General features: G+C 44.2%; 1 protein-coding gene across 3 annotated transcripts; it reads left to right on the plus strand.

The window, feature by feature from the left end:
- Positions 1-1,445: 1,445 nt before the first annotated feature.
- Positions 1,446-24,949, plus strand: SULT4A1 (sulfotransferase family 4A member 1). 3 transcript variants are annotated; one of them, XM_075602782.1, is made up of 8 exons: positions 1,446-1,821; positions 14,250-14,380; positions 17,203-17,283; positions 17,379-17,505; positions 18,567-18,661; positions 21,587-21,725; positions 22,539-22,664; positions 24,078-24,949. In XM_075602782.1, exons 1-7 carry the CDS (start codon positions 1,530-1,532, stop codon positions 22,616-22,618), a joined length of 945 nt encoding a protein of 314 aa, XP_075458897.1. In that variant the 5' UTR covers positions 1,446-1,529; the 3' UTR covers positions 22,619-22,664; positions 24,078-24,949. The 3 variants fall into 3 exon arrangements, 2 of the variants coding, with proteins under 2 accessions (XP_075458897.1, XP_075458896.1); XR_012801923.1 differs by having other exon boundaries at positions 1,450-1,821; positions 22,561-22,664; positions 24,078-24,095; XM_075602781.1 differs by lacking the exon at positions 22,539-22,664 and having other exon boundaries at positions 1,455-1,821.
- The last annotated feature ends 1,107 nt before the right edge of the window (positions 24,950-26,056 follow it).

Consider the following 26,056-nt stretch of genomic DNA (forward strand, 5'->3'; position numbering starts at 1 on the left):
TTTTTGGCGCGAACAGCCACTAGATGGCGATCGCGGCTCTCTGCATACGGCAGAAAAAAAACTGGAGAGATTAGAAACTCTCCAGCCGCGCGGCGAATTTCAAGCAAAAAAAAAAAATGGCGCTTTTTTTTAAACTTGCCTTTTCCGCCGGTTTAAAGCTCCATTTTCGCCAGCAAATGGCGAGATTCCTTTTTGCGCTGCTCTCTGCATGAGGCCCTAAGTGGGTATTTATCAGTCTTCCAGCGGCAAAACTGCAGCAGGAAAAAACAGCACCAGATTTATTCATGCAAAACAGTTCCATGGAAACCGATGGGATTTTCTTCATTGATAAATCCTGTGCGGTGTTTTGGCAAAACTTCAGCTCTGGTTTTGCAGCCAGGAGACTTTGATACAATTAACCCCATAGGGTCCCAGTCCCGCCAACACCGGAAAACACATGAAAATAGGTACATGTTCTTTTATCTGTCAATGTGGGATACAGGTGCTTACATTAGTGAAGGCAGGGGGGGCTCAACTCCAGAACTCATGCACCCCCCCCCCATTCCAACAGGTCAGGCTTTCAGGATATCCCAGCTTCAGCACAGGTGGCTCAATCAGTCCCTGCTTCAGCACGGATGGCTCAATCAGAAGCTCAGTCTTTGATTGAGCCACCTGTGCTGAAGCTGGGATATCCTAAAAACCTGTCCTGTTGGGGGGGGGGGCAGAGCTTGAGGACTGGAGTTGAGCACCCCTGCTCAGGAGGTGCCCTAACACCTGCACTGTATTATATGCACAGATCATGTTACCATTAGACATGTATTTCTAAATTGTATTTTTGTTGCTGATAGATACATAAAAAAGAGACATCGATAACTGTGCTATAACCCACTTATCTAGGAGGCTGAGGGCTTCAACCAATGAGAGGCAGGCAGTGGAGCTCTCCTTAGGCTGCGCTTATAGTGCCGGCGAGAGCGACGCGACGTTTACGTCAAAACAAATGCATTGCCGCCATCGCGCTTTTAGTTAGGGCGGCGCGACACAGCGACGGCATGGTCCCAATCGCTGGAAGTCATCTCAATTAGATTTTTCCAGTGACCGCAGCGTGACGTCGCCGGCGCTATAAGCGCGGCCTAATCTCTCACACACAGGCAGCAATGGGCACATCTGGTGTGGGACATAATAATAACACAGCAGCTGCTAAACACATCCAGTTGAAGGGTCTGTATGTATATCTGTATTTATATAGCGCTGATTAATGTGCATGGGGCTTCACAGCAGTAATACACGTGACAATCATATAAATAACAAACAACTACAAAGGGTATGGGGGTCTTAGGAACGTGGCGGGATTCAGGCTGAGCTTGCATGTAATATTCGCATCATGCATGGTTCGCAGGGAGGCGGTGCGCATGCCCTGTGTGCAGCCCTGCGCTGTGGATGGCAGACTCTAGGTAAACATCGGGGGAAGGGTTAATGAGAGTGCCATTGCTGCTGCATCCTCCAGCATCACATTACATCACCTTCTCCGCTGCCTATTGGCTGAAGGTCGGATGCTGCACGTCTTCCAGGAGCCAGCACCTCTCTCCCCAGCATCATCCCCCTGCACACTGCCCGCATCCCCCCGCACACTGCCCGCATCCTGCTGGGTGCTCGCCCAACCAGGAGCCCTGAGCATGGCAGAGAGCGAGGCAGAGACCCCCAGCACCCCTGGGGAGTTTGAAAGCAAATACTTTGAGCACAGGGGAGTCAGGCTCCCTCCCTTCTGCAGGGGGAAGATGGAGGAGATTGCCAATTTCCCCATCAGGAAGAAGGATATCTGGATTGTCACGTACCCCAAATCAGGTAAATAGATCAAATACGGGGGGGGAGGGGGTTATTATCTACTGCAGGGGTCTCAAACTCAGCCCTCAAGGGCCACCAGCAGGCCAGGTATTATGGATATCCCTGCTTCAGCACAGGTGGCTCAATCTTCGAGCTGATTGAGCCACCTGTGCTGAAGCAGGGATATCCATAAAACCTGGTCTGGTGGTGACCCTTGGGAGCTGAGTTTGAGACCCCTGATCTACTGTCTTGGGGGCCTTAGGGGGGGTGCCTTGTAATGCAGTCACTGCTCTTATTAAGGGCGGTTTTCTCCTTGCAGAGGATGTCCCACGCCCCCGATAAAAGTTTAATTAGGGCTGATCTGTGTGGGATTAATTTACATTGCAGCTGCATGATCCCAATAATATGGGTGCTGCTTTGCAAGGGGTTTAGGAGGAGGATGCATTGATTACGTCATAACCCAATAGGAAGGGGGCTCCTCCAGCAGCCTGCATACTGTGTGTTCTGCATAACATGTACACATGATGACTGTGTTAACCCTCCCAGTGATGACTGGCCAACCCAGCACTAAGTGTGTTTGTGTGTGTGTGCGTATATCTGTGTGTGTATATATATATACACACACACACATATATATACATATGTATATATATTAGATAGTTACATAGTAGATGAGGTTGAAAAAAGACGTACGTCCATCAAGTTCAACCTATGCTAAATTTAGACAACAGATACTTTATCTTATATCTATACCTACTTATTGATCCAGAGGAAGGCAAACAAAAAAACCCAGAGTCATATCATCCAATTATCTCTCATAACGGGAAAACAAAAAATAATACACAAGCTTGTGTTGTGCTATGTATGTTCCGTATATCAGGGTTTTACGTTATAATACCCGTTACTAGACAAAAATAAAACCATGTTTTTGTATATCTAAAGCTGTCATTGTGTGAATACACCAACATAATGTTAACTTTCTAAACTATACTCGGTTAATTTCTGTTTAAATTAAATACGAATGTACAGAAATAATACTGAACTTTGTAAGCATATTTTCTAGTTTGAGAGAGATACTGTATATTAAATATATGTCAGTATACACATGTTTCTGTTTTGTGCATGCCGTGTTCTGTTAGCCACAATGTCACCATTAATAAGGCTTTTACTGGAAATGTCACATCTTTCATAATGTGCTTAGAACCTGGAATGATACATTTCCATTGGAACAGTGCAATCTTTTCTATGTATGATACATTTTATTGGATGAAAGTGAGAAATGATTCTGCCTTCTGCATTCTTTACATTTGAGACTTACATGCTCATGTCTAAATAGCTGTTACTGTTGGTTGGCTAAAATAAATCGTTCATAACTCGCCAATCAGAATGCTCTATTCACTCATGTACACCTATCCCATTGTTTTGCTAATGGGTATCCTGGCAGATAACGTTTAGACGTGCAGTTCTGTGATTGGCTCAGACAGTCGTTTCAGTTACATAGAACTCCATCTAACGTTCTCACGAAAATGCTGTATGTTTTTTTCTCTCTCCCGGTTTATGTAAAAATAATTGGCTGATTTTGACTTAAATCATATTAATGTTGTATTCACGAAGCAGCACTAGCGTTGCAAAATATTGCTGTGCAATTTAAGATCTGCTTAAATGTGGCATTATTGGCTTATTTTTATGTATGTATATGCTTTCTTTGATAGTAATTTTCTAAAGAAATATGGGTGTATTGTGGGTTATAGAGAGTGCCATAGACAGAGCAGAGAGACTAGAGCAGTACTTTTCAACCAGGGTTCATACGTATCCTTGGGTTCCCCGGGCACTCCTAAAGGGTTCCCTGTCATTTTCTGGTCATTTGAAAATTGTACCAAATACAGAAGAATTTACAATGCATCTGATCACAGACGCGCTATTAGAGAGGGTTGGGGTTCCTTACAATGCATCTGATCTCAGACGCGCTATTAGAGAGGGTTGGGGTTCCTTACAATGCATCTGATCTCAGACTCGCTATTAGAGAGGGTTGGGGTTCCTTACAATGCATCTGATCTCAGACACGCTATTAGAGAGGGTTTGGTTCCTTACAATGCATCTGATCTCAGATGCGCTATTAGAGAGGGTTTGGTTCCTTAAAATGCATCTGATCTCAGACACGCTATTAGAGAGGGTTTGGTTCCTTACAATGCATCTGATCTCAGATGCGCTATTAGAGAGGGTTTGGTTCCTTACAATGCATCTGATCTCAGACGCGCTATTAGAGAGGGTTGGGGTTCCTTACAATGCATCTGATCTCAGACGCGCTATTAGAGAGGGTTGGGGTTCCTTACAATGCAACTGATCTCAGATATGCTATTAGAGAGGGTGGGGTTTCTTTACAATGCATCTGATCTCAGACGCGCTATTTGAGAGGGTTGGGGTTCCTTACAATGCATCTGATCACAGACGCGCTATTAGCAAGGGTTGGGGTTCCTTACAATGCATCTGATCACAGACGCGCTATTAGCGAGGGTTGGGGTTCCTTACAATGCATCTGATCTCAGACGTGCTATTAGCGAGGGTTGGGGTTCCTTACAATCCATCTGATCACACACGCGCTATTAGCGAGGGTTGGGGTTCCTTACAATCCATCTGATCACAGACGCGCTATTAGCGAGGGTTGGGGTTCCTTACAATGCATCTGATTACAGAGTTGCTATTAGAGAGGGTTGGGGTTCCTTACAATGCATCTGATCACAGACGCGCTATTAGCGAGGGTTGGGGTTCCTTACAGTCCATCTGATCACAGACGCGGTATTAGCGAGGGTTGGGGTTCCTTACAATAAATCTGATCACAGACGCGCTATTAGCGAGGGTTGGGGGTTCCTCAGAATTTAACTTGGGGTTCCTTAACCAAAAAAAGGTTGGAAACCACTGGTCTAGAGGAAGTAGAATGAGAAGAGAGAATAACTGGAACAGAGAGGCAGGAGAGCGCAGAGGAATGAGGGTCAGGTTCTAAGGAAGAAGGATCCTGTCAAGCAAATGCACAGCTAGCGTCTTAGCCTGGAGGAATAACCAAGCAGGAGTAATGCAATGTTGGGTCTTTTTAATAGACTGTGACAAGTAAATTGCTTCTGGTTCTTTCTAAATTACAGTGGCTGCTGTTGGTGGAATATTGCAACTAACATTTTCACGTTGCTTCTGCCAATACCTGCAGGTTCTGAAGAGCTCACATCACCTGGGAGAGGTTAGCAGGGAGTCTAATATCAAGTTTACAGAGTGGCTGGGTTTTTAGTTCATGTTGGAATATTTAGTGCTAGCAATTATGAGTTTATATGCACACTACCAAAAATCATAATGTAAGGAATTGTTTTTTTAGGAGTTAGTTCTTCATATCAATTAGTTGTGTGTTAAATAAGAGAAATTAACATTTGTTTCCTTGACAGTTATTTGCCTTGATTTAACACTTCTTAGTGAAATGAACATTTTAAAATATTACACTGATCAACCATTCATAGCAGAAGTATTAGTTTTAAACTTTTAGTTTCAAGTAAGTCACACACATACTGTCATTTCTAAACTGTGTAGCTTGTTTGTTCAAAGCAGAAGCCCATTTGGACGCCTTTAATGATGGGTATATTTAACAATAGTGTATGTGGAATCGCACTTTGAAGTTAAAGCGTACAAAACGGGTGAGTATGAAGTGTCTAAGGCTGCTGCCCCGCTGGCGCTGACCGCGCTCATGCTTGAGAGCGGTGACGTCACCACCTCTCCAAGCATGAGCGCGCGGGGGGTGGGGAGTGTTGCGGGCAAGTTGAGCGCGCTGGAAAGTTAAGTTGTTTTGTTTAATCAAGCGTGGGTGAGCGTGCGTGCCCATGGACGAGCGTGCACACCGCGTGATCGGGGACTTGCCCATATACATTTATGTAACTAAAAGCAGCAAGCACCGTGCGCTCAGTGCGGTTAGCGCCAGTGGGGCCGCAGCCTAACTTGTGTTTGCAAGTTGTGTTGAGAACAAGAACCTAATGAGCAAATCACATTTAAAACAAATACCTGAACCACTTGAGATTGTTTCCCAAGGAAAGGGTTACATTTTACAAAATGTGCTCAGTCTAACACAATAACAAGTGGTTTCAAATAGGCAGTTCTATAATTATAACAGTTAATTATAAGTTAGTTATAATTGTGCTAGCAACAAGTGCCGAGTCTTACCCCCATACAATATTGTTGTCATAATGAGATGTAGCGGTCTACGTTATTCTCTGTGTGATATCTTGAGGTGTACAGTAATACAGTGTGCCAACACTGCCATTGAAGCTTATATAGACGATGATATTCTGAGTTATATCGGGATATGTTGTGCTAAATACATTTATTTATATAATTATGGAATAAGATATTCCTTAGTTCTTTTTCTTACATTATTAAATAGACGTAGGTGATTTGTACTGCACAGAATCCGAACGCTGTGCAAAGCTTGGAGTCTAGCTGTTGACTGCTGACCTCAAGCCTGCGTCCAGATCTGTTAGAGTGGCCCAGTACTTGAACGTGATCTCCATATGTGAGAACGCCGATTTGCAGAGGTAGATGGAACAAAAAAATGCTGTCAAATACATGGCACTTTTTCTCATATGTGGATGTTTTTTCTTCCACGAGAAGACCCCAACTCCCATGACCTCTGTTTGATTTGAAGGTCAGTTTGCAATGTTAAGATGTAACTTTCAATGTTTGATGTGTCCACCTGAAACAATGTTTCCATTTTGTAATGCAATTTCTTCAACATCTGTTTCAAACGGAAAGTTCACACGTCTTGTTACAGGGGTGAGCTCCGTGATCAGGGTGCTCACCTGTTCCACATATCGAACAGTATCAACATGTTCCTGGCTTTTTGGCTCGATCCTCATATTTGGGAAATCACTCTATTTGTGTTGCTGCAGGTGTGAGAACAGTTGTAATTTTTGTTTAATGGCATTCATAAAACGAATCATTTGGCCACTATTTGTATCTTTTCCTTAAAGCTCAAAATTAAGTTTGTTCAGCTTAGCAGTGACATTAGTCAAAAGAGCTCATTCTAAAAACCACACTTCATCTTCCAACTGCGAATGTTCATCACCTCGAGGCCAGAAACGCCTTGATTTTGGTCAACAAATCTCTAAATCTCTGAAGAAATGTTCTCTACTAAGTCATCTTGTAGCACAGTGGTTTTCAACCTTTTTTTGGTTAAGGAACCCTAAGGGAAATTCTGAGGAACCCCCAACCCTTTCTAATATCAACTCTGTAATGCATTGTAAATTGTATGCATTGTAAATTGTATGCATTGTAAATTCTTCTGTATTTGATACAATTTTCAAATGACATGAAAATTGCAGGGAACCCTTTAGGGTTGCCCTGGGAACTCAAGGGTACCTAGGAACCCCTGGTTAACAAAACACTTGTGTAACAAAAGTTCTCTGTGTTCAGCTTCACTTTCTTCCAGTTGAAACATAGTGGCACCTCTGGACACTTCGTGCCTGAATAGAACATGCAATCGTGAGCACAATATCCATGACTTCTTTAATATTCAGCATTTTACTACACAGAACCTGTTCATGAATTATGCAATGATAACTATGGAAGTTGGGAAAATCACCATTATGTATGCAGAGAGCAGCGGAAGCACGGCGTCAGTGATGCATGCAGAGATAATGACAGGAGACATGTTTGGACAAGAAAACATAGGCTTTTATTCAGCCAAAGTTCAGCAACGCAAAAAAAAAAAGGGTTCTCAGCCCCAGAATGTAAAAGTCCATATATACATACAGTAGCATAACATACGTCATACACGGTGTTCCTCTACAGTTTGGGATAATTCCCACCGACCCGCCTTTTAAACATCTACTGACTCAGATGGGCTTGTCAATCCTCCTGCCTGCTCCAGGCAAGGATTAACCTCTTGCTGGCCGACACTCAACAGCCCTAGCTGTTGGTAACAGGCTTCCCTCTGTTACACATGGGTAAGGCCAGTTATCTGTGGTAATGCACACATGTTTGCTAATGGGTAACTGTTATTAACACAGTCTTTGAATGCCTGGAAAATGTCTTATCCGCGAGTTCTTTCCATTCAACGGTATGATCTTGGGCAATTCCTCCTTAGCAGTCCGTTTTATTATACCGTTCTTATGAACAATGCACAGCTAGGATGTGTCAATGGCATCTTTCCTTCCCTGAAATGGAAGTGAAAAGGAAACTGTGAGGATTCGGGGATTGCGTCCCTTGCGGCGCGGTTCCACCTCTTTACATAACAGTACTGCAGCGGCTGCTGCCTCCGATCTGCCCCCCGCTGGTGCGCGCGCCCCCGCTCTGTTTACAGAGCGCGTGCGCACCCGCTCCTCTTCTACCAGGTCACAGACCTTAGCTCCGCCCCCTAGGTCACGCCGCGCCTCTGCTGCGCGCGGCGTGCACGCGTGACGTCGCGCAACGAGCCCCAGCTGCGAGTCAAGATTGCTGTGAGCCCTTGTCTCCTGCAGCCTATCCTTTGCATCTGCAGAGGCTCCGCCTCCACTCAGCCCCCTCTCCTACTGGTTCCTGTTTCCTATAAGAAGCTTCCTCTTCCTGTCATACCTTGCGGAACATAACCTTGTGGAGCCTTTGCGTGTGCCTGTCTTGTCCAGCCCAGTCTTGTCTTGTTCTCTGCAGTTAACCTCTCGTGTACCGACCTGGCTTTGCATTTGGATTCTCTCTGGCTCTTGACCCCTGGCATACGGATAACGACTACGAGTACCTCTCCAACCCCAGACCACAGGCTTACGGACTCCAACTACGTGTACCTCTCCAACCCATGGACCCCGGCAAGTATTGGATTAACCCTTTCTACATACCCAGACCCAGCAACACTACAAACCACCTTCTGGGCTCGCCGTCGCTACTGTGGGTGTGTGGCACAGTCCTTCCCACCTCAGTGCCGTGGTCAGGTCTTGTTTGTGGGCTCAAGCAAGCGTTACAGAAACGCATTCATTTATGTCTTTATTTAGCAGGCCTAGTCGATTCTCACCCACCATTTCTGAACATCGCGTAACAATGTGTCTATACAGCTGAATTTCCTTAGCAGCTGGAATTATTTCCGATTTTATTTCTGAAATGATAAAACAATGAGTCTGCTGCCTCCAAAAATGGTCATTTTACCAGATCTCCATCCTTTAAATGTTTCTTGTGCTTAGCTAACACGTGACTCACCCAGAGAGATACAATTGTGTCTGCCTTTCATTTCTCTAAAATATGGATTGTTGGACAGCAAGTTGAGTCTTTAATTCCTTCATCTTCGTTTTGCAGTTTACTTTTGGCTAGAAAGTCACTCTTATTTATTGTAAACAGTATTGAAATACATCTCTAAATTTGTGGTCAAATGGCAAATCCCATACACACACTTTGTTTTTTTTCACAATGGGGAATTCAATCTCCCTCCCACTCATCGGAAAGGACTTTGTTGTTTGGTGGTGCTCGGTACGGAACTCGTGATTACCTCTCCACTCATGAATTGACTGGAAACCTACGTGTCGAGCTATTTTTTTCCATTAAAAGTTTCTAAATGCAGTACACACTCGTTCTTTGCTACTCACACCATCGGGGCGATGACTACTCTGTAACTACGGTGTTGGTTCGCGGAATGACTGTTCGATGCGGAGTTTACAAGTCCGTAACCCTCAAAAATGGACAATGTGTGTGCCGTAAGCATTGGTGGCACGGCTCATTGATCAATACTCTTCATGAAGCGTGTTAGAAGTGGGTATTGCCAACTGGTACAGTCTCTCACCAAATTCAGTGCGTCATTAAAAGAAATGGGCAGAGTGGCTGGGTAATAAAAAAATGGCCGGCTTCAGAAATAGGACTACAAACAGGTTCTAGGTGCAAGCAATCCGATCTTTCTCGCTGACGCTACCTAGGGAAGTGTTAAGCCTACAGTAGGATAAAGGAGCAATTTATGCACTTTTTTTATTATTATTATTATTTATTTTTGAACATAGGTTTGAAGCGGGGGGTCTGTGTGGCTGAGCCCCATTAATTTCAGCTTCGCGTACTCCCTGCTCCCCTAGATTCGGACCTCGGAAGGGGGTGCCGGTATCTCAGCAAAGCTTTACGCCTCCGTCCAGGTGCGCCAAAAGGAAGCCTCACCGGATGACGTCACAGCTTCCTATTGGCCCGGGAGCTTTGAAAAGCGGCTATTGCGTGATCCCTGGTAGCCGAACCGGAGTGGTTACCGGCACACGTCTACAGAGGTCGGTATCTTCGGAAGCAGGGGGTTCCTGGAGCTGAGATGAACGGGGTTCAGATCTGGAGACCCCCTGCTTCAATGCTATGTTGAAACGAATTAACTGTGATCGACGTCCTGAGTGCCCTTGTCTTAATACATGGTTGTTTCGCTGAGTATTACCTAGATATGTTCCGTAGACATTCAGCAATCCCCCACCACCCCAGAAGTCTGAGTTTAACTCCTCTATTCTTAGTCTCTTGCCCCCTAAGCACGTCCTGCTCTTTTAAAAGTGTTCTTAGTGTTAAAAAATGATTTTGTTAATCTGTAGCATCTGAGGTTACTATAGTAACCTTTAAACTGCAATGGGCATTGGGGAGAGCTCCCTTTTTAACCCCGCACATAATATTGCAAATGCAAATGCAAAAATAAAAACAGATTTAGAAAGGGCGAGATGAGATCTCTTAAGGTAAAACATAACATGCAAAATGACAAAGGGGATAAGGGCCCAGTGCTGCATTTTCTTCTAATATGTATTCCTTGCCCAACAAAAAAAAGTTTAAGAGGGTGACGGGGATGAGACTAAGGGGGTTGATTTATATTGTCCAAAAACCTCCATTGAAGTTACTAGGATCGGCTGCTTCAGACAATATAGAAATACCACCACAGGGTGACGCACAAGCTGAGGTACAACTAGTAACTATTAACCCTTATTCACTATGGTAAAACGTGTTAATGCATAGTGATTAATGCACTAACTTCCATCCAAGAGAGTGGGTGATAGCACAGAGTTAACAATCGCGCTTCTCACAATATTAAATAGTAGCCAAGTTTTAAAATAATTTTACTCTTATTTCACTTTTGCCTGTATCAGCTCCACTGAGTAAGGGCCACAGCAGAATCTCAGTGTTAGGGAAAGTGACTTTCATAGAAACCTCAAACCCGTGTCAGAACTTGTATGGCCTTGGGACCATCCTTGCACTTCCCTCAGGAACTAGAACTTTACTTAGATATTAAGTCATAACACAGGGAAGAATGATACAAGAAAGGATTAGCACAAAATACAAGACGCATACATTGGGGAAACGGAGTCCAGGCCCTGAAGGGGTTAGCGCTTATATCAGCACAATCCCAAATTGTAACATACTTGGGGTATAATGACTGTAAATGACTGCGTACATTGTGGGAGCTTTAAAAGAAGAATATTTTATTATGTGACGTGTTTTAAAGGGGCCGGTTTTTTATGCCACCCTCGGAGATTCCTTTCTTTCTGTTTGCTGGGTCTTTTTGTTGTATTTTATTATTTTTGTATTATTTATTCTCTTTTAGCTTTTGTTTTTCTGGAAAGTATAAAATAGCTGCAGTTTCTCCCCCATTGGATATAATATGTTTATTCTCGGTTGGATAAATGCTTATGAGGTGATTTTTTAATAGACTTTAAAAGATAATACATATTCGTGTTTTTCTCCATTAAATTCTTTCAATACAACATTGCTGGCAGAGAACATGCATTCGTCAATTACATTTAATGCTTTCTCGCTAATCATTTCCTCTCAGTGCTTGATGGTTAAAACAACTATTAAAACACGTTGAGAGCTCTCGGCTCAAAGTTCATCAATACAGAGCATTGCACTCACGCAGTTCAATAATCTACTCTCTGTATAGCATAAGGAAATGTCCTTCATTCTTTTAGTACCTAATTAATAAAAAAATCATCACAATGTTCATAGGTAAATCGTTTTATTTTTTATTTTTTATATCTATATTTTTTTTTATTGGGTTTCCAAACATTAAACAACGTTACAATACAGAAAAAAAAAACCCAATAAGATACACAGAAAAAACATACTTTTGCACAAAATATTTTTTAGTATTGCTCATCATACTTATAATGTTAAAATTCAACACATTAACACAAATAATAATAAATAGAAAAAACAGATAATAGCATTCTCAAAGATTAAGAATCTGGCATAAAATTCCCCATTTACTATTTCCCCCATCAGCCGGTGAATCGTAACTTAATCTCATCAATATTAGGGGTGCCTCAAACTCGAGGGGTTCCCAATCTTTTTTTCTTTTTCTATATTGTTTTGTGAACCCCCTCCTAACCACGCAGGCACCCTATGCTGATGAAGAGCCCCCCATTTGTGTCCCAATGATAAGGACCATTCCATTCTTGCCGGTGCTGGGAAAATCTTCATGATTTTCAATCTGCGTTTGAATAATCCCGAGACATTAGTTCGTTTCTCAGTCCATGGGGGAGGGGGGTATTGGCTGGGGGGGGGGGGGGGCGAGGTGGGAGGGTGAGATCGTGTACTTGGTAAAGGGCCATACTGCACCGACAGCATCCACTGCTGCAATGCATTGTGGGGCGTGACTTGGGAAGCTCCTGAAACTTCTTGGCGATTTGACAGCCATTCCACCCAAGCTGTCGATGCGGTTTTGCGCCTTACTACCCACATGACCCAGGAACCCCCTATAATGCCCCCAAACCAATCAAAGCCATTAGAAAAACCCGTGTATTTTACCATCCAACGGCCATTACATTTTATTTATAGAGCCCCCTGGGAACGTAGCCTCCCACCTGTTGGGTATCACTGCTCCCACTCTTGTGATGTTCTGGGCATTGTTGGCATCTCCGGCATAGGGTCAAACACAAACTACAGTATATCCTTTTCAAGATGTACCCCACATTGTACAAATGCATGCTATATACAAAATAAAATAATTGAGGTAACCACAGGAGACGTTTGTGTGTGATATTGGGACATTTCTCATGAGAGAGGCTGATGTACGTGGAGATTCACTAGCAGCCTATTTTGGTTCTACATTTTTTTTTTTACCTGATGCTGTATTCCATAAGGAGGAGTCTGGTTTATTGCATCAAACTTTCCTTTTTATGGAGCACAACACCATTTTTATTTATATTTTTTACAGGATTGGATTCGGGGACCCCTGCTGAACTGTACTATTTATAACTCCGGGAAACCCCCCGATCCTGAGATACATAAAAATTAAGTTACTGGAATGAAATCTCATTCATTGGACGGCCATTTAAATCCCCTTTAAAAACCACTAAGTAATACCGGTAACTTCTCCGGTGAGTATCTCTGGGATTGGGGTGTCCCCAGTGCTGGAAATAATGGGGCTCAGGTCAGGAAACCCCATTTTCCAATACGTTAAAATAAGGGGGGGGGGCTAGTTTGGGGTGATTGCTTCTTTTAGAAGAAAATGGTTTGTTGGCGGTGCACTGCCGAAAAAACAGAACCGGGCTGCCGGTGTTTAAACTCACGACGTTTTAATGGCACATACAGGTACTCTTCGATGAAGCGCTATAGACGCATTAGGCTGCGGCCACGCTGCCATGACACACGTGGGGAGACAGGGAAAATGTATTTTCAAGCGCGCTGAAGGGTCGCATGACCCTTCAGCAACCAATCAGCACCAGTTAATGCACACAGCACACAGCCACACACAGACATAGCCCCGATCCAGCCAATGACACGCCCCCGGCCACGCCCCCCACTCGCGCTTGCAAAATTCAGCAGGACAGCCGGGCGCTCATGCTTGGAGATTTGGTGACATCACCACTCTCAAGAATGAGTGCGCTCAGCGGCATGTGGTATAATCGAGCCTTTTAGGGCTGAGTGACAGGGCGATCCGGTGACATCACCCTTACGCTGCCGCCGAGCAGCATCTTGATTATGCCAGGGAAACGGCAAAGCGGCGACAGGGAGGCGTGGCCGTGAGTGGTTCGCTCATTGGCTGGAACCGCTCACGTGGCGTTGCCAGCCAAGAACAAATCTGAGGATCGCGCCAGGAGAGATCCGCCCTGCAGTTCCACGCGGCGCGCACGCCGCAACAGGTATAAGCGCTGCTATGGGGGTTTTTATGTTGTTTTTCAGGCGCACGGCACCGCTACACGCCGCACCGCGTGCGTTTTTCTGTATAATCACAGCCTTAGAGCGGCTCTCTCCGCATGTTCCTGTGTGACATGCCTGTTTCCTGTCATTCCTCACCCCCTGCTGCATCACCAGCCAACTGCAACCTTTTACTAATGGAATCAGGAGTTTAGACAAGCAAGTTGTCTTCAAATTCCCAGCCGGTCAGCGTGGGGTCATTTCCTATAAATAGGTAACGCTGCCTTCCAGCAGAGAATATAACCCGGCAATAAAAATAACCACGCAACCCACCGATCAGGCCGAGTGCGTTTCATTGTGTTGTGTAACTGTTTGTGCAGGCACAAGTTTGCTGCAGGAAGTGGTGTACCTGGTGAGCCAGGGAGCGGACCCGGATGAAATCGGACTGATGAATATCGACGAACAGCTCCCTGTTTTAGAGTATCCGCAGCCTGGTCTTGATATCATCAAGGTATGTGCATGTCTACTGTAATAGTTCTGGAAATAGCATTGTGGTGAAAGTATCTTCGCCTTATCTAAACAAATGGGTTATTATTATATTATATTTTCCTCTGACCCTCTAACTACCAACACAACAATCCTAGTACAGCCTAGTGATGGCTGAATAAGGGCGGGGATGACCTATGCAAGTTGTAATGTATCTCTGGCCTTTGATAATGTAGTAACCACATTGTTCCTGGTGAAAAATAGATTATATTTTGAAGGTTATGATACATTTAGTATGGAGAGAGAGAGAGAGAAGAGAGAGAGAAGAGAGAGAGATAATCCACTCCAGCAGGAGCAGACACAAGACAGCACTCAAAGGTATGTAAGAAAACTTGTATTCGAAAATAAACATAGCACAAACATGACCAACATACACATACAAGTTTTCTTACATACCTTTATGTGCTGTCTTGTGTCTGCTCCTGCTGGAGTGGATTACTTTTCTCTTACTATTGGTATAGGACATGCACCGCAAACTGTTTATGGTATTGGGAGTGCCGGCTGCCCCATTTGTTTATATATATATATATATATATATATATATATATATATATATTGCATTATTGAGAGTTCTTATTGGGTGTAAGTTCTTGAATGAGCATTAGGGAAAACACAATATTGCTGGATAAAAGGCTTAGTAATGAGTGACTAAAAGTTCATGAATCAGCTACAACTATGCATAAATATCTGGTTGATCTGCTAAAAGGTACATACAGAAGGGTTTAGTGACCAAGACATGAGCACCAGGTCCCATGTGCCTCAGTTACAATGGACGTCAAAAGCACTGCCAACCTCTCCTTAATGGAAAAGCAGCTGTGGTCCTACCGAGCCTTGAGAATGCGCTTTGCTCTCAGTAATGTAGTACGAGGCGTATAAACCCGTTACCAAGATCTGTTAAAGCAGCAATTCTACATCCCCCCCTTTTTTTCTTTTCTTTTTTCTTCTTTGTATATGTAAAGCGTGTGACAATGTAGAATTCTACATCCTTACCTAAGCTGGCAAGCGTTTGGTGCTCCTGTTATAAGTCTGTAAAAATGCTTATGCTGTCATTAACATAATGGCTGCTTCAGTCAGTGTAACGCAACAGCTACAATGTATCCGTATATTCCTAAAGTAACATTATCTACTGTTACAGTTTGCAGCTCAAACTGCTGGGAATATTGGCAACAAATTATCACAAACAGCAAAGTGTTAGGCCTTGGACATAGTAAGCGCTTAGGTGCTGCTGCTCGCTCTCGCTTGCTGCCGCTCGCTCTACCAGGAGCTTTTTGCTGTCCTTGCAGAGGAGACAGCAAGCGCTTGGGAGGCGGGTATCACTGTGTGTGTCACTTGGTAGCCGTCAGTGTGTGTGTATGTGTCACTTTGAAGTGGTCTGTGGGTTTGTGTGTCACTGGGGAACCTGTGTGTGTGTGTATGTGTGTATGTGTGTATGTGTGTGTGTGTGTGTGTGTGTGTGTGTGTGTGTATATTATATAATATTTTAAAATTTAAAAAAAAGACATGTGAGAATAAATTATTTATTAACATTGTGCAACTTTGATAAATATATACGCACACACACACACATCACACACCACACAGACACATGCACACACACACACACACACACACACGCACACATGCACACACATACACACACACATGCGCACACACATACACACACACACATGCACACACACATGCACACACACATGCACGCACACATGCACACACACATGCACGCACACATGCGCACACACACACACACACACATGCACACACACACATGCACACACATGCACACACACATGCACGCACACATGCACGCACACATGCACACATACACACACATGCACAAATGCACACACACACACAGACACAGACACACGGGGCAGAAGGGGGCACATCACCCGCTCCCCCCCCACTGGCGGCACAAGCCCCCTCCATCTCCCGCAGGCTGGCACATCACCCGCTCCCCCCCTCCCCCACTGGCGGCACAAGCCCCCTCCATCTCCCGCAGGCTGGCACATCACCCGCTCCCCCCCTCCCCCACTGGCGGCACAAGCCCCCTCCATCTCCCGCAGGCTGGCACATCACCCGCTCCCCCCCTCCCCCACTGGCGGCACAAGCCCCTCCATCTCCCGCAGGCTGGCACATCACCCGCTCCCCCCCCCCCCCACTGGCAGCACAAGCCCCTCCATCTCCCGCAGGCTGGCACATCACCCGCTCCCCCCCCCCCCCCCCCACTGGCGGCACAAGCCCCTCCATCTCCCGCAGGCTGGCACATCACCCGCTCCCCCCCCCCCCCACTGGCGGCACAAGCCCCCTCCATCTCCCGCAGGCTGGCAGCACCGCACATCAACACACACACACACTCACTCACTCCGCTGGCGCCAGACCCCGTTGACATTTCCCTGCTCTCCTTCCATTGGTTGCTGAGGCGTCACGTGAGCGGAGTCAGCGCGTGAATTTAAAATTTCACTGTCGGCTCTGTTCAAGCGCGCCTCAGCAAGCAAGGGAAAGCATGCGCGAGCCCCTACAAAGATCTTGCACTGCTGGGGAGGTGGCTAAAACCTGCTATAGAAAGCAAAGGATACTTTAAAACTGATTTAAAATGGCATTAAGAGTTGAATAATAATGATTTTAAAAAAAATGCACTAAGTATTATCTAATACTACAGAACTGCTTTATTTAAAAAAACAACATATACGATTTCACGTTTTGCTGCTTTAAACAGCTAATGTTGTCCATAGATTCTCTATTCTATTTCCTTTCTAAAAACTCTATTCTTATGTGATTTTGATCTAGGAACTCACGTCTCCTCGTCTCATCAAGAGCCACCTCCCATACCGTTTTCTGCCGTCCGATTTACATAACGGCGACTCCAAGGTAATTCGGTGAGAGAAATGTGATTGCTTAAGCCGACAATTACTATAGGGAAATCTAAATCAACTCCAAAAACCCCCCAATTTTTAATTCCTCAGGTCATATATATGGCTCGCAACCCTAAAGATCTCGTAGTGTCTTATTACCAGTTCCACCGCTGTCTGAGGACGATGAGCTACAGAGGCACTTTTCAGGAGTTCTGCAGGAGGTTTATGAACGACAAGTGTAAGAAACTACATTCATTGTTGTATATGTGCTGAAAAATGTCTGTGCAGACAAATATTGAGTTGGATTCATTGGGGTCGATCTGTACAAGTGTGATTGCATAAAAATGACTCATTTGAATTCAATTTTCACACGATCATTTCAGTTTTACTGTATGTGCAGCATCCGATCGCAGGTTAAAGATCCGACTCGGAGATAAACCTATTCTTTATCCAAGGTCCTGATAGCAGTGCGATGGTTAAAAGCCCACTGGCACACTTGAGAGATGCAATTACACATATTTTCTCCTTTTAATATAACTAGTTTAAATGTGCCATGCAATTATATTTATTAGGCTTTTACACACATTGTATATTGGATTGTACATTTTATGGAAACATTCCCAAATCTATAATAAATACAAGTATTTTTTATAGGTTGAAATGGATAGAGCATACCATTTTTGCAAATCCTGTGCTTTAGCATGCGTGTGTATGTATGTATGTATACACACATGTTTGCCATAATTAGTTCACTGATTGTTTCATATTACATATATATATATATAAATATTTTTTTTTGTTTTTACTTCAGGCCTCTTCCGCTCAAAAGCAGATATGTAAAGCTTGAATACACTAGAATAAAGTTGCATCAAGAATTTCTGAAAAGGAGCAAATCAGTTGCACCCTATTTGTATTTCACTTAGCACATTTATACATCGAGAGCTTTATTCTACATAGTCTGCTGCGACCGACATAAATAGGGATTTTCCTCCAAAAACGGACAGAACGACTGAATGCATCTAGACCAGGAGTGGCCAACTCCAGTCCTCAAAACCTTACCAACAGGCCAGGTTTTCAGGATATCCCTGCGTCAGCACACTTGTACTGATGCTGGGACAGATTGAGCCGTCTGTGCTGAAGCAGGGATATCCTGAAATCCTGACCTGTTGGTGGCCCTTGAGGACTGTAGTTGGCTACCCCTGACCTAGACTATGGGGGTAATTCTGTAGTTCCTTGTTATACATGTTGTGGACTTTTCCATGTTGCCCCCGTTAGCTCTCTCCTCTTTGTCACCTGCAGTGGGTTATGGTTCGTGGTTTGAACATGTGCAAGAATTCTGGGACCATCACATGGATTCCAACATACTATTTCTCAAGTATGAAGACATGCACAAGGTAAGGCATGTTCCCTCGGCCGCTATTTTCAATGCTTGAACTATTCATATGTCCGATTGAGAGAGCATGGCATCTGTCAACAAGAATAAGGGGATTCTTGTTTTATTTAGATTTTTTAGAGTTTTTTTTCACCCTTTTTGTTTACAATACTTTGGACCTGAATGTGCGCTGTTCGTAGTGACTATATCCATAGAAGGACTATTCAATAGGTGCTACTCATAGGGTATATACATCAAATGAAACTTGGAATAGAGACCCCCCCCAAGACACCTCTTAATTGTGCGCACCCTATAAATAACCAATTATTCGGGATAGTCTTAAACGTGACACAGTAATTACTGTAGTGTGAACATAATGATGATATATTTTTAAAACGTAACATTTATTCAAATGATTATAAAATATAATTGTACATAAAAATTCTAAAACAAATCTGAGGGGAGACATAGAAGGGGGGTAGGTAGACATAGAAGGGGGGTAGGTGTCAGTAACCTGCTCTAGGACATTTGGTCCCGGCTGTTTTGCCGCAACCAGATCAGCGCTAGTGTTGAGCCGCCACTCGCCTCGCAGCAGGGACATCTCCACCGGCCGCTTCACCGCCAAGGTAAGCCCCTAACCTTACCCATTACCCTAAAGACCCCTCATCTTAACCCCCAATACTAACGCGACACCCTAACCTAAAACCCCTTGCCCTAATCCTAAAGCCTTAACCCCTTACCGGTAAAGGCTCCCTCGGCATCCAAGCGCCGGTGAAGGCTTATGTGCAGAGATGCCTGGGACCAAATGTCCAATTCCGTCAGTATCCAATGCACTCCTATACAGCCGGTCCTCGCTTATCCGCCGGAATGCGTCCCGCAAACCGCCGTCGGTTAACGGACCGTCGGATTGCGGGTCCTTGTAAATCCGCGACGGTGAGAGGTTCCGCCGTCAGGTAATGCGTCCAGCGGACTGCATTATGCGGCGTCGGATAAGGCGTTCCCTGGAAGGCGGATCATCGGATACAGAGGACCGCCGGTACTGCTGTGTATATGATGTAGGGACAAGTTCTTTAGGGCTCTCCTGAATAATGAGTTATTCATAGTGTGCACACAATTAAGAGGCGTCTTCCCAGTTTTACAGTTTGGTTTTTAGTGGGTAAAATGTGGCATCCCTTGGGTCAAATGTGGCCCGCGCATGTCCTTGCTGGGGCCCTTTGGGCTCTCTGCAGCTAAGTGCAGTTTTTCACACAAACTCTCTTGTAAGTTAAGGTTATGTATATGTATATGTATCTGTATCTGTATATATATATATATATATATATATATATATATATATATATATATATATATATGGTACCGATGTTATAAATTGTTGCAAAGTGTTCACATATAATACTTTGAGTCTTTAAATGTATTGAAAATGAAATTGCAAGAAGCTTGTGACCCGTGTCCTCCGAAATATTTTCCGCTCGCCCTCGTTTGAGAACCCGTTGAAGAGCTCTCCCACAAAGCATTGCAATGTCATTGTCTTTATTTTACTTTGTCACTAGCACACTGACACTGAAATACTTTTAGATTAAGGGGCTACAACCGTGTGCTCAGTAGCGGATTTCCCATTAGGCCCAGGCCTAGGGCGGCAAGATTTGGGGGCGGCAAAAATGTCCGCCCCCCATAAGCATTTACGGTTCCAGTGGTGGGATTCAACCGGATCGCACCGGTTCGTGTGAACCTGTTCCTGGAATTTCCCAATTAGTCAGCAGTAGAATCACTGGTTTCAGGAGCAGAGCAGGACTGCAGGGGAGGTGCGCCATCTAGCGGTCTGACACGGAACTTCTAGTGTCTGCTGCTATAGAGCGCTCCTCACCTCATGCTGCTCTCTCCTGCTTTGCTTCCAGTGATTCTTCTGCCGCTGCATACCATCTCCCCCCGCCTGTGTCCATCCAGGTAGCCATGGGGGGGGGGAGGGGAGGGGGAGATCTGGGGGACACGTGAGGGGGAGATCTGGGAGACACATGAGGGGGAGATCTGGGGGACTGGGGGTGATTTTTCACTATGAAAGGATGGTAAGGTGAGAGAGAACCAGTTGCTAAAATTTCTGAATCCCACCTCTGCATTTTCCGCACTCTCGGGCCTATCGGGCCGAATGTGAATGCACTTACATGTGTCCTGCCGCCTCCTTGGTGCCGCCCTCCACCTTCTTTGGAATCCCAGCATCAAATGACGCCTCCCTGTGATGTCACACCACGTCTTGTTACCATGGCAACGTGACATCATGACGTCGCTTTACCATGGCAACACAACGCCGTGCGCCATCACGTTGATGACGTCTGCGGCGTCATTTGATGCTGGGATTCCAAAGGAGATGGAGGGCGGCACCAGGACACATGTAAGTGCCTAGGGGCGGCAGATATTCAAATCCGCCGCTGAGTGTGCTTCAGCTTTGGATACCCCTCTCACTTCTGGTAGAGGCGATGCACAAAAAAATCCATTCAAGAGAGATGCTACTTAATTTAGTTTTTTGTTTTTATCCTTCTGTAGCACGGACAACGGACACAGCACTTCGAATGTTGCAGGCGAAATGCGTTTCTATCGCACATTGCAAAATCCTGGTTGTTGTTCAAACTATTTAACAGATCTGGGCCACATTTAGGAAGCTTGAATATCAATATCGATCGGCACAAAAGCAGCGTTGGGGAAATAATGATGCAGTGAAAGTTCATTGAGTAGACATGGCGTGGCCAACTCCAGTCCTCAAGGGCCACAAACAGGTCCAGTTTCCAGGATATCCCTGCTTCAGCACAGGTGGCCCAGTCTTTGAGCCACTGATTGAGCCACCTATGCTGAAGCAGGGATATCCTTAAAAACTGACTTCTTTGTGGCCCAGGATTACAGGGGTTGGACACTCCTGGACTAGACTTTGCAATCCGCTTCTCTGTCTTCTTTACAGGACCTTGCAACAATGGTGGAGCAACTGGTGAGATTTCTGGGAGTATCTTATGACAAAGCTCAGTTAGAGTCCACGGTGGAACACTGTCACCAACTCATTGACCAGTGCTGTAACGCTGAAGCACTTGCTGTCGGCAGGGGTACGTGCTCCTTACCAAATCTTACAGATGTTGCTGTTTATGCTTCTAATACCTTCTTTCAGCCCAAATACTAAAGGATACGGGAGTTCTGCACACAAATTTCTTACTGTCCTAAATACTTGTCTCGTTCATGCTAAGCACTGCAAGGCCAACGCTCACCTGTACAATGTATAAGGCAGTACTTAAAAGAAACTAGTAGTAAAAAACACATCTTTACTTCTATACCAGTCAAGGAAGGAGGCGCAGAAGGAGAACTATACAATTAAATGCATTTTTATCAAAGGGTTGGAACCAAAAACCATGTCTTTCCAACAAACGGAGGAGGGGACTGGTGATTTGTAGCTGCAGTTCCATTTAATGTCACTTTTTATTCGGTTTCCAAAAGTCTTTTTGCTTCGATGTCCATCCATTGCTTTGTAAATCTCCCAGTGGCTTACTGATGTGGAACTATTGATATTGAAGGTGCAATACTGTCTAAAACAGGAGGTTTAACACATTTTGGTAAACGAGACCATGGGGGTTATTGATTACATCATGATAGTGCCGATCGGGTCACTATTGCGTAGAAACTCCCATGGACTTCAATGAGAATTTCCAGGCAGTAATGCCCCAATTGGCACTATCCTAATTTAGTGAATAAGCCACATGACTCCTGCAAAAACTTATTTCGCAAACAACTGTGTTTAATAGGAGATTGCTTCTTCATTATTTTGTTTCAGATATTTTTGTTTAAGAATTTGTTTTAAATGGCATTAATTTGGTTAATTTTCTTTCCATTTGCATGTACCTTTTTATTTGATTTTTTTTTTTCAGTTACATCTTTGTTTTCTTTTAGCACATTGATTCTTATCATTCTGAAGATGTTTCACAGAGTTTCGCAGGCAGTTGATTAGCGTAGAGTTACTTTGCTAACAGTTACAGGAAAACGCCAGGTGCAAGGTGGGTGTTTATTTCACAATGTTCTTCTGGTTGAAAATGATGTCTCCGCCCATGGGATTGCTTTAGTGTGGCCGGGGGGGGGGGGGGGGGCAGGCCCCACATGGTGTGAATGGAAGTGGAGGAACATTGGGTTCTGATCACGTGAAGCGGTGAAACGCAATCTCCCCGTACAAAACGAGGGGCTCCCCAGGGAGCCTCTCCCACCTGATGTTATGGGTACGGGCCTCAAAACAATTCTAACACCTATTACATCATACACCAAGTTGGACCTGCTGTAAGACCTCAAAAATATGTTTCTATTATTAGCTCGGTCAGACTTAGAGGCGCTTTAATTTGTGATGTATTTAACAATTAATATTTTTTATGCAGCATAGGTATTTTATTATATACATTAACAAAATGTATTATTTTCGCAGTATGGCCAATATATGAAACAAATATTTGAAATTTTATTTACTAAGCCGTGTTATAAAGTGATGCCCATAATTCTGTTTTTTTTTTTTGTTTGCTCATTGAATCCATTCAAAGCGTCACACATTGCAGCCGATGCCTCATATGTAAAAGTCACATAACGACCTTCATTCTGTACACAGTAACACACCGCACACATTTTATTGAGGGTTGTACTTCTTTGTAGCAGTACAATTTTGGCACAGAAGAAAGCGTCAAAGCTCAAAACTCACTCGCACCCCATTCTTACACACAAAATGGATACTAAAGACATAACAAATCAGACAAAATGGGAACAGAACATCGCCTTCAATCCTTCTCAAGAGACCCCCACCCCCCAGTCCATTTCAGTAATATATTCAGTTCAACAGTGTACCGATTTCAGCAATATTACTTCCTCAGCAACATCATTACTAGCAAGCCAATTACTTCATATGAATGTTGCCATGACGTATAACATTTTTGTTGCTGATTGGCCGGGTACCAAATGATCTGCTTTGGACATTCCATGGGTTCATGATGACCAGATGTAAGGCTTCTGTGGACTTCCTGGTACAGTCAAGGAGAAGAAGGCAGCGGGCACTCCAGAAGTAAAGGAAAAAAGGATTGATTGAGTTCACATGTAATCCAACGCGTTTCGGTTCCAGCTGGGACTGAAACGCGTTGGGTTACGCCTGAACTCAATAAATCCCTTTTTCCTCTACTTCTGGAGCGCCCGCTGCTTTCTTCTCCTTAACATTATTCCTCATGGGATTTAACACAGGATTGGACCCCTGTCAGCACTGGTGCCCACACTTTAATGTTCCGGTACAGTGAGTACGCCGAGGAGTGCTCGCTCTACAAAGCTATTGCTTCCTGGTACAGGTCATAGTGATAGCAACTTGTCTTTAGAGCAGTGATTGCAGCTTTAATACTACCGTAGGTACATATGTAATCTAACTTTCTTTTTTTTTTCTCTTCCAGGAAGAGTTGGACTCTGGAAGGATATTTTCACTGTATCAATGAATGACAAATTTGACCAGGTCTACAGACAGAGGATGGGAAAGTCTGACCTCACGTTTGACTTTAGCTTATAAACAGTGCATGCATAAATCACCATATACTAGCTAGAGACGCTTAAAGCCTCTTCATACCTGCTGCACAATATACTGTCATTATCCTGTGTACTATTATAAAACGCCAGGGCAGCTGCTTATCTATTTAATTATTTCTTTGCAATTAACTCCTGCAGTATTGGAGTCATTAATGGGCAACTGGGATATCCAGCGCTGAAATAATTAAGTCCCATCACACCTTAGATAGGTCTTTTGGCGTAGCCGCCTCCATCACAGAGGTAGTTAAGACACAGGTTCTCAATTCCAGTCCTCATCCCCCCTCAACAGGTCAGGTTTTCATGATATCCCTGCTTCAGCACAGATGGCTACAGCAGGGACTGTGAGCCACCTGTGCTGAAGCAGGGATATCCTGGAAACCCGACCTGTTGGAAGGTCTTGAGGACTGGGTTAAGAGTTCATAGGAAATGATTAGCTGTAATTGGAACTCATTAAGTATATAGTATGTGTTCTGCACTCCGATGGTACACACCGTCTCTTCTGGAGTAATGTTAAATGTATTTTTTTAGCACTTTTAAGTGGAGATTAAAATAAACTTTGATCAATGGAAAGCAGAAAATAAAGAATACCTGTAATAGGACGATCGGTAACAAGCTTATTTCTTGGACGTTTGTGTGTTAGACGTATCTCAGGGCTTTGTTGTGGAATTGGTTGTATGGTTTAACGTGTCAAACTATTTTAATTCAATATAAATAAAATGTAAACCCCGGTCTTATGTACGAACACTGGACTGTTATTGCTTTGGTATTGGTAACTGCATTCAGTGCAGAACTGGAATCAAGAAATCTGTAACTCGGTCATTTTCAGTGTGCTCATTTCTGTGACGGTCAAGATCTGGCAGTGACCTGCAGAGTTATCCCAAGGAAACACATCCCTAGAGTTTATGGGAAAATTGTAAAGGGTCATGCAAAGCGCTTGTAATTTTGCAGCCGTTTCCCTAACTATTCACTAATGGTATTTCTACTATATTAGGCTACATATGGGGCCTATTTATATATCTGCTGGGTTCAAAATTGGAGTACAGAAGGTGCAAGAAAACAGCACCGTATTTGGGCTGAAGGAGTAAGCTTAGTGGAAGGCGTATGTATAAAGACAAAGGTGCAATTGTGGAGCAAAAAATGTCCTATGGAAATCCATACGCTTCTTTTCTTGGATTTATCAGAAGGCATGTTTTTGCCCCCACTTTCGTCTTGCTATATAACCCCTAAAGTCTTGAAAGTGGGCAAAGCCAGTTCAGATTCTGCTGGTGACCTTGGACGGGCTCTTCTGGGGGGGGGACTCGTGTCTCATGTGAAATCGAATGCTCAGCACTGCATACACCAGGGGGGCTCAACTCGTCAAACCCCCCCCCCCCCCCCCCCAACATGTCAGGTTTTCAGGATATACCTGCTTCAGCACCGGTGGCTCAATCAGTTCCCTGCTTCAGCACATATACATATATATATAAAAATATATATCTATATATCTCACACACACGGAGATATCTGCACAAGAAATGGGCACCCCTAAGATATCTGGGAAATATGCCAATATGATCCTATTGGCATATCCCAGTTATGACGCTCTCGTTATTTGAAGCTGGCGCCGCGCTAACGTAACATGCTGTTAAGCCTATGCTAATGAGATCAATAATGGCCGCTGTTTTCGCATTCTGATCATTGTATGTTATGAGCCCTGAGCTAACGGAACCATTTTGGGTCTCGGCCCGAGTATATCTTGGGGTCTCTGATCCAGACCGTGAAATAAATGTTTAACTAAAGTTAAGAAAAGAGAGAAAATCAAAGTGAATAACGTCAGGCAAAACAATATGTTCGTTAAAGTCAGCGGTGC

The sequence above is a fragment of the Ascaphus truei genome, chromosome 5, assembly GCF_040206685.1.
Source record: "Ascaphus truei isolate aAscTru1 chromosome 5, aAscTru1.hap1, whole genome shotgun sequence".
In the NCBI taxonomy this organism is placed as follows: domain Eukaryota; kingdom Metazoa; phylum Chordata; class Amphibia; order Anura; family Ascaphidae; genus Ascaphus; species Ascaphus truei.

What these genes read in the sequence shown, in the direction of transcription:
- SULT4A1 (XM_075602781.1), top strand. Translation starts at nt 1,530, where the DNA reads ATGCTGCACGTCTTCCAGGAGCCAGCACCTCTCTCCCCAGCATCATCC. An exon ending in TACATAACGGCGACTCCAAG is followed by an intron (nt 17,284 to 17,378) that starts GTAATTCGGTGA and finishes TTAATTCCTCAG; the next exon opens with GTCATATATATGGCTCGCAA. An exon ending in AGCACTTGCTGTCGGCAGGG is followed by an intron (nt 21,726 to 24,077) that starts GTACGTGCTCCT and finishes TTTCTCTTCCAG; the next exon opens with GAAGAGTTGGACTCTGGAAG.